At 34.2% G+C, this 10,489-nt stretch overlaps 1 protein-coding gene across 1 annotated transcript; it reads right to left on the bottom strand.

Annotated features, from left to right (window-relative positions):
- Positions 1-9,524: 9,524 nt before the first annotated feature.
- Positions 9,525-10,385, bottom strand: LOC106448515 (glutathione S-transferase T3-like). The gene has a single exon (XM_013890389.2). The coding sequence runs from the start codon at positions 10,383-10,385 to the stop codon at positions 9,525-9,527; it is 861 nt and encodes a 286-aa protein (XP_013745843.2).
- Between the last annotated feature and the right edge of the window lie 104 nt (positions 10,386-10,489).

The following is a 10,489-nucleotide window of genomic DNA, read 5'->3' as shown; positions in this document are numbered from 1 at the left end:
GTAAGCACAAATCGTCGTAATGACCACGTATAAGAAATCGTCGTAAATTCCACGTAGGCAGAAATCGTCGTAAAGACCCCGTATAAGAAATCGTCGTAAATTCCACGTAGGCAGAAATCGTCGTAAATACCTCGTAAGCCAACGAGGAAATAACGACGAAATTTAAAAATAAAGATGGAGTTTGGAATATATGAAAATAAGGAATATGGAGTTTGGGGTTTGGAATATGGGGTTTGGAGTTTCGGGTTTCGGGTTTAGAGGTTTCGGGGTTTGAGGTTTGGGGTTTGGGGTTTCAGGTTTGGGGTTTGGGGTTTGGGGTTTGGGGTTTGGGGTTTGGAGGTTTCGGGGTTTGAGGGATTTAAACATAATACTCGTTAATTCCACGTAAGCACAAATCGTCGTAAAGACCACGTATAAGAAATCGTCGTAAATTCCACGTGGGCAGAAATCGTCGTAAAGACCCAGTATAAGAAATCGTCGTAAATTCCACGTAGGCAGAAATCGTCGTAAATACCTCGTAGTGTAAAAACTAGAAAAAAGGGAAAAGGATAAAAAATACCAGATTAACATGTGGCAAGACTTCCAGCAATTATAATACGTAAGTCTCGCCCACATGAATTCTAATATCTTATCATTTTCCTATTTTTTCAAATATTTATAATTTGAATAGGATTTTACTCAGGAATGTGATTTCAGATAGGATGTGATTTGGGAGTTTGTGTGTGGTTTGAGAATGAGAGTTGTGGGTATATTTATAGGAAAGCAAGGCTCGTTAATTCCACGTAAGCAAAATCGTCGTTAATACCTTGTATATAAAAACACGGGCCTTTGCGATTCCTCGTAATTTCCTCGTATTGAAAAACACGGGCCTTTGTAACTGCTCGCTATTTCGTCGTAATTTTACGACGAATTTGCGACGATATGTAATCTTATATATACCCCTGAGCGCTCACTCTTTCTTTCCTCTCTACTTCCTCTCCACCTCCTCTCCATTTCGTAGCAATGGTAAGTCTCTCTAATTCCTCTCTAATTTGGTTAGTTTAGGATAGATTAGGTGGTTAGTATAGGGAATTTAGATAGATTTACGGATTTTATGTTATTTAGTGTTCATTAGGTGAATAATGTTGGGAAATATACTATTGATGTTAATTTTAAAAATTTAATTGGGCCTTGGGGATCACTGAGAGGGTGAGGAAGAAGTTTAACGCGAAGGCGAAAGTTCGCTTGTTGGACACGGTCTCCAACTGGAAGGGTGACTGGATCGTGAAGGGGTATGAGCGTGGCAAACCCGCTGAGCTCACCACGGATGTGTGGGATGGCCTCATCCGTTATTGGCGCCTTCCTGATTCCATTAGAATCGCCCAGGCTTGCTCTAACTCCCGTAACACGGTCGATGAGCACGGAAACGGGCCGATGCTTCACACTACGGGCCAAAAACCCCACGCCGGTGTCCGTTTGGAAATGGTAATTAAATATTTTATTAAATAATTTTTTTAATATATATATTTTTATTCTAACTTTCTTAACTGTTTTTTAGGCCAAAGAGACGAGACATCTCCCGTCTCTTATGGAACTTTACGAGAGGACCCACAAGAACAAGGCGGGCGTATTTGTAGATGGCAAGTCCGAGCAAATCTACAACGACGTGGTTGCTCGGGTTGAAGACCGCCAGACTCAGCTGACCCAGCAGTCTACCAACGGATTACCCGTCAACTTATCCACACTTGAAGTGGATAAGATTTACGAGGAGGTAAATTTTCAAAAATTTTAATTTTTTATTATTCATTTAATATAACTTTAAATTTTTACTAACAATATTTATTTTTTGTTTTTAAGGTTGTCCCTAAAAAAAAGAGACAGACGTTGGGGATTGGTTCCGTCAACGATGTTCCGAGAGCGACATCGTTTTATGGTCAGCGACGGGATGATGAAGTCAATGAGCTGCGTAGAGAGTCCGCTCAGCTGCGTAACGAGTTGACCGCGACAAAATCTCGTATGGGTGGAGTCGAGGGTTTCTTGGACGTTATTGCGGCCACAAATCCGGAATGGGAGTCCATGTTGAGGAACATGCGACAACAACATCCCATTCAAGGCGAGTCATCCGACGTACATAACGAGGCGGATGTTACGAGGAGGAGTGATGAATTCTACCGGGCGATGAACGACCCTTAGTTTTTTTTTTGGTTGTTGTATTATATAAATTCAAAACTTATTTATATATAAAATATTTTCATATTGATTTATTTTTATTTTAAATTTTAATTTATTATTAAATTAAATAATTTTAATTATTTTTTAATTATATTTTTAAATTCTGTAAAAATAATAAAAACGAAGTAAATTCGTAGCTAATGTACGACCTCTTTACGTGGAAACCTTACGAGGAAATGACGAGAAACAATTAACGACTATTTTACGAGGAAACATTTGCGAGGAAATAACGAGGAAAAGTTTACGAGTATTTTACGAGGAAATCGTTTCGTGGTTGTTACGTGTATTTTGCGAGGAAACTCTTTCAAGGTATTTACGTGTAGGTTACGAGGAACTCATTTCGAGGTATTTACGAGGAATTGTAGCGACGTCTTTGCGTGGAATATTGACGTGGTCTTTACGACGAATCGCCCTACTTCGTCTTTACGACGAAATATATTCCTCGCTAAGTTACGACGAATTAGCGAGGAAATATGTGTTACGACGGACGAGTAACGAGCAAACGTGCTTCCTCGTTATTTCGTCGTAAAGCCTCTTTTACGACGAAATAACGAGGAAAACCGCCCTCGTTAAGGTGATGTTTTCTTGTAGTGAATGATTTGTTATCTGTTAATTTAGTAAAAATGATCAGTATATTGATCTAATTTATAGGTATATGTCAAGAACCAAATATGTCTAAATATAACACTTGTTTTGTCATTCTATAATTAGGTCGAACAGAATATACTCTTTTGGGAAAATTTAATTGACATAAGTTAGAAATGAAGAAATGCCATTAGTGCATTTATGAAATCATGTCCTATGCAAAAATTAATCGGCGCATTCAAAGATTGGCGCATTAAAATAAATATTAATTACTGTAAAAATATTTTAAATCTCCTGTATATTAAAAAGAAATATTACAACATTTTAGCTATGACATGTGTCATCACTAGAATGCTTCTCAAAGTTTCTAGAGAAAAATAATGATCCATATAAACATATAATATATTTTTTATTAAACTAACCATAAAATTATTATTAATGTTATTCACTATTTCCTTATGTAAAAGCTACGGAATTACTTAATGTTTTCAAAATATATATATGATAATTAATGATTTTAATAAGAAAGATTTAATAAAATTTGTGCAAGGTCTATTCCTTTTGTTAAATTTATATTGTGAAAATAAATTAAACAATCACATTAACTATATAATAAAAAATTTATTTTTCCGTATATGTTATATTTTGAATTTTTAAAAACGATTATAAATTAATAAAACCTTTAAAATTAGACATAAAATATTTGTTGATTAATAGTTTAAATGTTTTTGCTATAACAAGATACAAATGATTATAAAATTAATGAGTATGAAGTATCATTTAATAGATATTCAGACCATATATATAATGACATTTAAATTAAACTATATACCTACATAAATATTTTAATTTCAAAATTTGCATTGAACAAGTATTGAAAATTTAATACTTTAATTTCAAACTTTGAATTGAATTTTTAAAAATGATTATGAATTACTATAAATATTAAAGGGCTCACATTGAAAATTATGTTATCAATATTTTAAAGATTTGTTATAAAAATATACAAATGATCATAAAACTATATAAGTATGAAGCTTCGTTTAATAGATAGCCAAATTAAAATATACTACATATATATATCTATGTTAATATCATTTATTGTTTACATTTATTTATATAAAGTGATCATAAATAAACAAGTGTGATTTTTTTATTTATGTGTTCGAGTTAATTTAATTATATACATAATAGTTACTGATTTCTCAATTATTCAATATATATATATATATTTATTTTATTTATTATTTTATAATATGTATAAAACACAAATAAATAATAATACGTGAAATAATTTGTATATTCAATTCTTATCCCGCGCAATGCGCGGATCTTAATTTATTTGGAGATTAAATTATAAAAATAGAAATTTATTTTGAAATACTCGAAGCTTTTCTAAAATATTTAGAACGCAATTTACTTTACACACAGATTAAATTTTATGTGTTTCAGATTTAAAATGAAGAAACTTTAATAAATGTTACTATAAAAGATCTTAATAAAAATATTATATTTTGTATTAAAATTTTCAGTATCACAATATTTTAAATATTTTAACATTTAGAAGAAGTTATATATTTAAATAATAGTTTATTGTTTTGATAGTTTGAAAGTGTTTTAAATATTTAAATTTTGATGAATTCAAAGATTTAGATTCATTTCCAGTTTGTTTTATTCTCTTTCCTTTGTAGTGTTTTGTCTGTAATTGGAATAATTAAGCTTTAATATTTTTTTTCTTTGGTTTTTTAAAATATTTATAAAGCCACTTATGTCGTTTAAGGTAGTCCTGTCATTTAGATGGATTAGTTGCGCAAAGTCTCGTATGATTAGTCTTTGAGAGTAGAAAGGCTTTCCGAAAATGTCTATCCTTCGTATTTAATTTTGTTCAATCGTTGATCTTTATTCCAAAAATGTTGAATGTCTTGAAATAGATTGAGGCCTTTTAAGCAGTATGACAAAAGGTGCGTAAGCTTTTAAGATAGATCATGCATGATTTGAAAGAGCAAATAATTATCACATAATGTGAAGGACTCACTAGTCATACATGTGTAGGACTCACTAGTCATACTCGTAGGCGGCAACAGTTGGTGTCTGATATACCCTGAGCCAGGTTAAGATGATTAACCGTGAGATGCGCCATAGTCTCTCTATTCAGGAGCAGTGGACCTGTCTGAAAGATCCATTGGCGCTAAGCATTTTATTTGTTTGGTTTATTTTGCAAATTTCTTAAATTTTAATTTTAGGGGAAAATAGATTTTCAAACTAAATATAATTCTTAAGAATAATAGGACATGAGAAATAAAATTTATACAAATTTCTATCTATTCAAATTTTCATTCATACAACTTTAATCTTTTCTTTATTAAATGTATATATACAACCTCAATGGGAAAAAGGATTTTGATTATAAGGGTCGACTCGAACAAAATTTCTCAAATCAAAATACTTCTAACTAGCTTCGCGTGACTCATATTCCCGGGGAATTCCTCTAGATCGGATTCATAATCTTCGAGAATCGTTTAGGGTTCTCAACCATCGACGAAAACACATGAAAAAGATCCACCTCGTTTCTTCGGATGCCGGGTCTTCCTGTGTCGTCTCTAGAGTATCTGGCTCCTAGTGATCTTATCTAAACTTGTAATCTATCCAGACTTGAAGCTCTAACAACAAGACACGAGAGGTTCAAAATACCTTACCAAAAGAGAATTCTGCGGCCGAGCTATACACCTGCTACTACTTATATTGACAATACATAAAACAAGTTTATAAAACAAGTTTCGGAGCGCAGAAATACCAACCTGGCGCAGCGTACAAAAGGATGAACGGTCGATCGAAGAACTTAGAGAGTTCAAGAGACCTGTTCTTAGATCGATCAAGGAGTTTCCATTTCTTTGAGACCAACTTATTGAGAGATGAATTTGATCGAATCACACAACAAGATAAGCAAAAGCTCTAAATTTATCATCAAAAGTATCTAAAACATGAGGTCTCGACTTGTTTATATAGTTGATTCCTCTCGACAATCCATATAGAAAGAGGAATCTAAAGACTAAATTAAAGTAATAAGGAAAGAAAGCATAATTATCTAAAAATAAAGAAAACATAAAACCAAATCCTAAGTATTTGAATTCCCTTGTTGTTGTTAAGTTGGCACCACCACTAAGGATGCTGCTCCATCATAATCCAAAATTTGGATATAATTTTTCAGTTTTATAACCCGATTTAACCGTATACATATCTTGTGCTGTAAAATGGTAAGCATATGTATTCGGGGTAGTAACCGACTAATCGCCATGCTTTGATTAATTCGCACATTTATTCGTTGTATTGGCTTTTTACAGAGTTGTGAATTTATAGTAATCATTTGTAGTTGTTTTGTGTGTTATAGATTTTCAACATTATTTGTTTTCTTGTCTAACTAGAAGTAGAATTCAATATTTCTAGCATAATATGGAAGAAGAAAGAACAAGAGCATATACCACTGCATGCTAAGAGCATCTACAATGGTGATACCCATTGTGGAGTCCTTAGGAATAAATTATTATTATTATTTTTTTTAATAGTTAAGGACTTTTGTAAAAAATGTGTGTACAATGGTGAACTCGAAGTTGGAATCTTTAGGAATAAAAAAATATTATTTTTTTTTGTTTAGTGAAATATAATTTTTATATTTTGAATGATTAAATAGAATAACTTAATATAAAATACTAGAAATAAACTTAAAAAATAATAATTAAACATATAAATATAACAATTAAAAATAAAAACAATAATTAAACATAAAGATAGAAAAATTCCTAAATAAAAACATGATTAAATATAAAGATTACACATAAGAGTTTATAAGATGATTGATTATTAAAATCCAACATGATCATAAATGACCACCTAATGAAGACTCGCCACTCGTTCTGGTCAAGTATTTGCTCAGTATTTCAGAGCACTCTTTTCTTTCCGGACATACACACATCAATGGAGTAGTTTTCCCATCTCTAACCACATTGAACGCAAATAAGTCTCCTATCTCGCATCTGTTATCGAGACAGAACTTTCTCAGCCTCTTGTGATGTAATACTTGCCGGCTGATTCGCTAAATTGCAAACTCACATTCCATGAATTTCCCTCTTTGTTCACCAGTATCGTCTCTTTGCATTGTTTGTGCAAAGCAGTAGAACTCGTAGCTCCCACAGGAAAATACTGCAAACAAATAATGTAAAGACACATAATAGATTAAACTATTTATTTTACTAACTAAATTGACTCACAAGTTTGTCTTCTTTTAGATTAGAAGCAGTGACCTCAGCCAAAAAACAGTAGTCAAATGAGAAAGAAGACATTGCCCCGGTTCGTCCTGAAATAAAAGAAACAATTTCCCACAAAACAATCTCACAAAATTAATCCTTAAGAATATTATAGTAATTTTTTATAAATTGAAATTTAAATTTTATTAATTGCATGATACAAAAAAAGATACAATGATAAATATAAAGAAATCAAGAAACACTAATTATTAATCTTCATCACCAAATTTATTCCAAATATTTTCGATTAAATCATTTTTCAACCGTTCATGAATATGCTAATCCCGAAGATCATTACGATTGGGAAACATATTATTCAGATTTGTAGGCATGTTGGTTTCCACCTGTGAACTTCTGGTGACGTCTCTTTCTTCAAATTCAGATATATCGTACCGCATGTATCGATCTCGTTCATTTTCAACTATCATATTGTGTAGTATGATACATGCTCTCATAATCTTCCCTATATTTTCTTTGTTCAATGTACGAACCGGGTTTTTGACAATCGCAAATCAAGCTTGCAATACTCCAAAAGCCCGCTCCACATCTTTTCGGGCTGCTTCTTGAGCTTTAGCAAATAACTCTTGTTTTGGAGATTGAGGGAGTTTGATAGATTGGATAAATGTTGACCATTTTGGATATATACCGTCTGTTAGATAGTATGCCAACTTATACCTGTGTCCGTTGACCATGTACCTTACCCTGGGAGCTCGACCTTCAAAAATGTCATCAAACACAGGAGACCGATCGAGGACATTGATATCATTTAAGGTACCTGGAGGACCAAAAAAAGCGTGCCATATCCAAAGATCTTGTGAAGCAACAGCCTCTAAGACAATTGTCGGTTTTCCTGATCCTCGTGCGTATTGTCCTTTCCAAGCGGTCGGGCAATTTTTCCACTCCCAATGCATACAATCAATGCTCCCGACCATCCCAGGAAACCCTCGTTTTTCTCCAATATCGAGTAGTCGTTGAAGATCCTCCGGTGTGGGTCGTCGTAGATAGTCATTTCCGAATAACTGCATTATTCCGTCAGTGAAATTATGTAAACAAGAAAGTGCAGTGGTCTCACCAAGTCGGAGATATTCGTCAACCGTGTCAGCCGCAGAACCGTAAGCAAGCATACGAATTGCTGCAGTACATTTTTGTAGTGCAGAAAGACCGAACCTCCCGGTTGCATCTCTTCTGTGCTGAAAGAATGGAAAGTTCTCGGATAGCCCATAGACAATACCCAAGAATAAATCCTTACTCATGCGAAAGCGGCATCTGAATATTTGTGACGAGAATGTCGCATCTTCGCTGAAGTAGTCATTCCATAAGCGGTCTTGTCCTCCTTCACGGTTTCGTTCAATATAAGCACGGCTCCTTTGGTTACTGGTTTGGGCCTCGACTATGTTGGTGAATGTATCTTCGAAGATTTATTCGAAAACTTCGTCAAATCTTTCTTCGAAAACTTCGTCAGATGAAGATGCCGGCATTTTCCTATAAAGTATAAATTTTATTTTTTAAAAAAATATATAAGTTAAATTTAGTATAACTTTTTTTTTTAACTTTTTTTAAACCTATAAGTTCAAAGAAGGAATAAGTTTTAATTTTCCTATAAAAATGTGTATAACTTTTTTTTTTAAGTATAACTTTTATTTTTTAATATGGTTTCTATAAGTTTTATAAGTGTGATACAAGTTTTAAAACTATAAGTTTAACACACTAATTTATTTATAAGTTACAGGTTGATTTGGGTTGGTCATACATTTATAAGTGTGATACTTGTTGATTTATCAGTGTGATACAAGAATGACCAACTACTCGACCTACGCCTAGTTGATTTATATGTATGATCAGCTATAAGTTCAACTACAAGCAAGATCAACTACATGTAACTAAGAGAAGCATGAGTGGTTCATTACAAGTTACCGAGTTTATATGTATGATCAGCTACAAGCATTATCAACTACAACCATGATCAACTACAAGCATATAAGGAAAGCAGTACTTGTTGATTAAAAAGAGTTGCATATAAGAGAAGCATGAGGATTTCATTACAAGTTACCGAATTTAGAGAAGCAGTAGTAGTTGATTACAAGTTGCTGGAGATAATAAGAGCATCCGCAACTTCCGAGTTACAACAAAAGAGATTACAACTCCGACTGGTGGAAACTAGGCAAAAGAGATAGCTACCTAAAGACATGATAGAAGGGAAACTTATAGTACATTTCCTAGAACTACCCGTGACTTGGATTCACTTCAGCCAACCGACAAAACACTTTCAGAACCCGTGACTAGGTTCACATGTCGAACAGCTACACCTGAAAGAAAACAAAAGACAAGAGTTAGCAAATAAATAAAGTAATACGACATGTGATACAAATAGAAACTACATCTAACTACATGTAACTACATGTAACTAACCTAATACCTTAAATATCATCATAACATCTCAGTCATGAGTTTTAGTTTAAGAGATTCTTCCATCTCGGAGAGAGGATCTTTTTTGGCAAGTAAACGTTCTAGAATCTTTTGTTTAGAGAGCTTTTCTTTCATTTCCATGATGGACTGAAGCTGTGACATCTCTTCTTCCTTGCCACTCTTATTCCTCTTACCAGCTGCTTTAGCAGCTTTCACACCAACTGGTCTGCTTTCAGGTTCGGCAACATCATCTTCTGTATCAACGTCTACCACTGGTTTGCGCTTCTCCTTCCCACCATCTTTAACCATATAGGTGGTGCACCATTTCTGGTCATGCCTCAGCTCCCTCCACGCATGTTCGAGGCTGAACTTGTGCTCATAAATGTTGAAGAATGAGTCGAGGGCAGCTTTCATCACATCGTCTTCATTCTGACCACTTCTCTGCCCCCTCAACGCCGCCTCATAGCATCCAACGAACTTACAGACCTGCTCGTTAATCCTAGCCCACCGCTGCTTCGCTGGACCAAGCTCTCTAGGTACTGTCCCAACCAGTTGAGGGCTTGCGTTGTAGTAGTCAACAATTCTCTTCCAGAAACGTTCAGCTTTCTGGTCACAGCTGACAACGGGGTCTTTGCTGGTGTTAAGCCAAGCACCAATGAGGATTTTATCCTCATTAGGAGACCATTTCCTCCTCCCTTTGTTAGCAGACTCGACAGTAGGCTGCACAGCAGACTGGACAGCAGGTTGGAAAGAAGACTCGACACCAGGGTGGAAAACAAACTCATCAGGACCTTGGGACCCGAACCAAGCTGGTTCGGGTGACTCAAGATCAACTGAAGATTGACTATACATTAGATTAACAAAGCCGGTTGTGGTATTCATGTTTAGATTATAGGTTTCTGTTACTCTAATAGCAACACAAACCCTTAAGTAACCAATAGAAACTAAGTTCGCATTTAGTTTCGGAGTTGTTAGGCAGATAGAAA

The sequence above is a fragment of the Brassica napus genome, chromosome C2 (assembly GCF_020379485.1).
Source record: "Brassica napus cultivar Da-Ae chromosome C2, Da-Ae, whole genome shotgun sequence".
Taxonomy (NCBI): Eukaryota; Viridiplantae; Streptophyta; class Magnoliopsida; order Brassicales; family Brassicaceae; genus Brassica; species Brassica napus.
The sequence above is the reverse complement of the archived record's forward strand: the minus strand, read 5'-3'. Positions and strand labels throughout refer to the sequence as shown.

Excerpts from the sequence above, each read along its gene's own strand:
- LOC106448515 (XM_013890389.2), bottom strand. The coding sequence starts at position 10,385 with ATGAATACCACAACCGGCTTTGTTAATCTAATGTATAGTCAATCTTCA.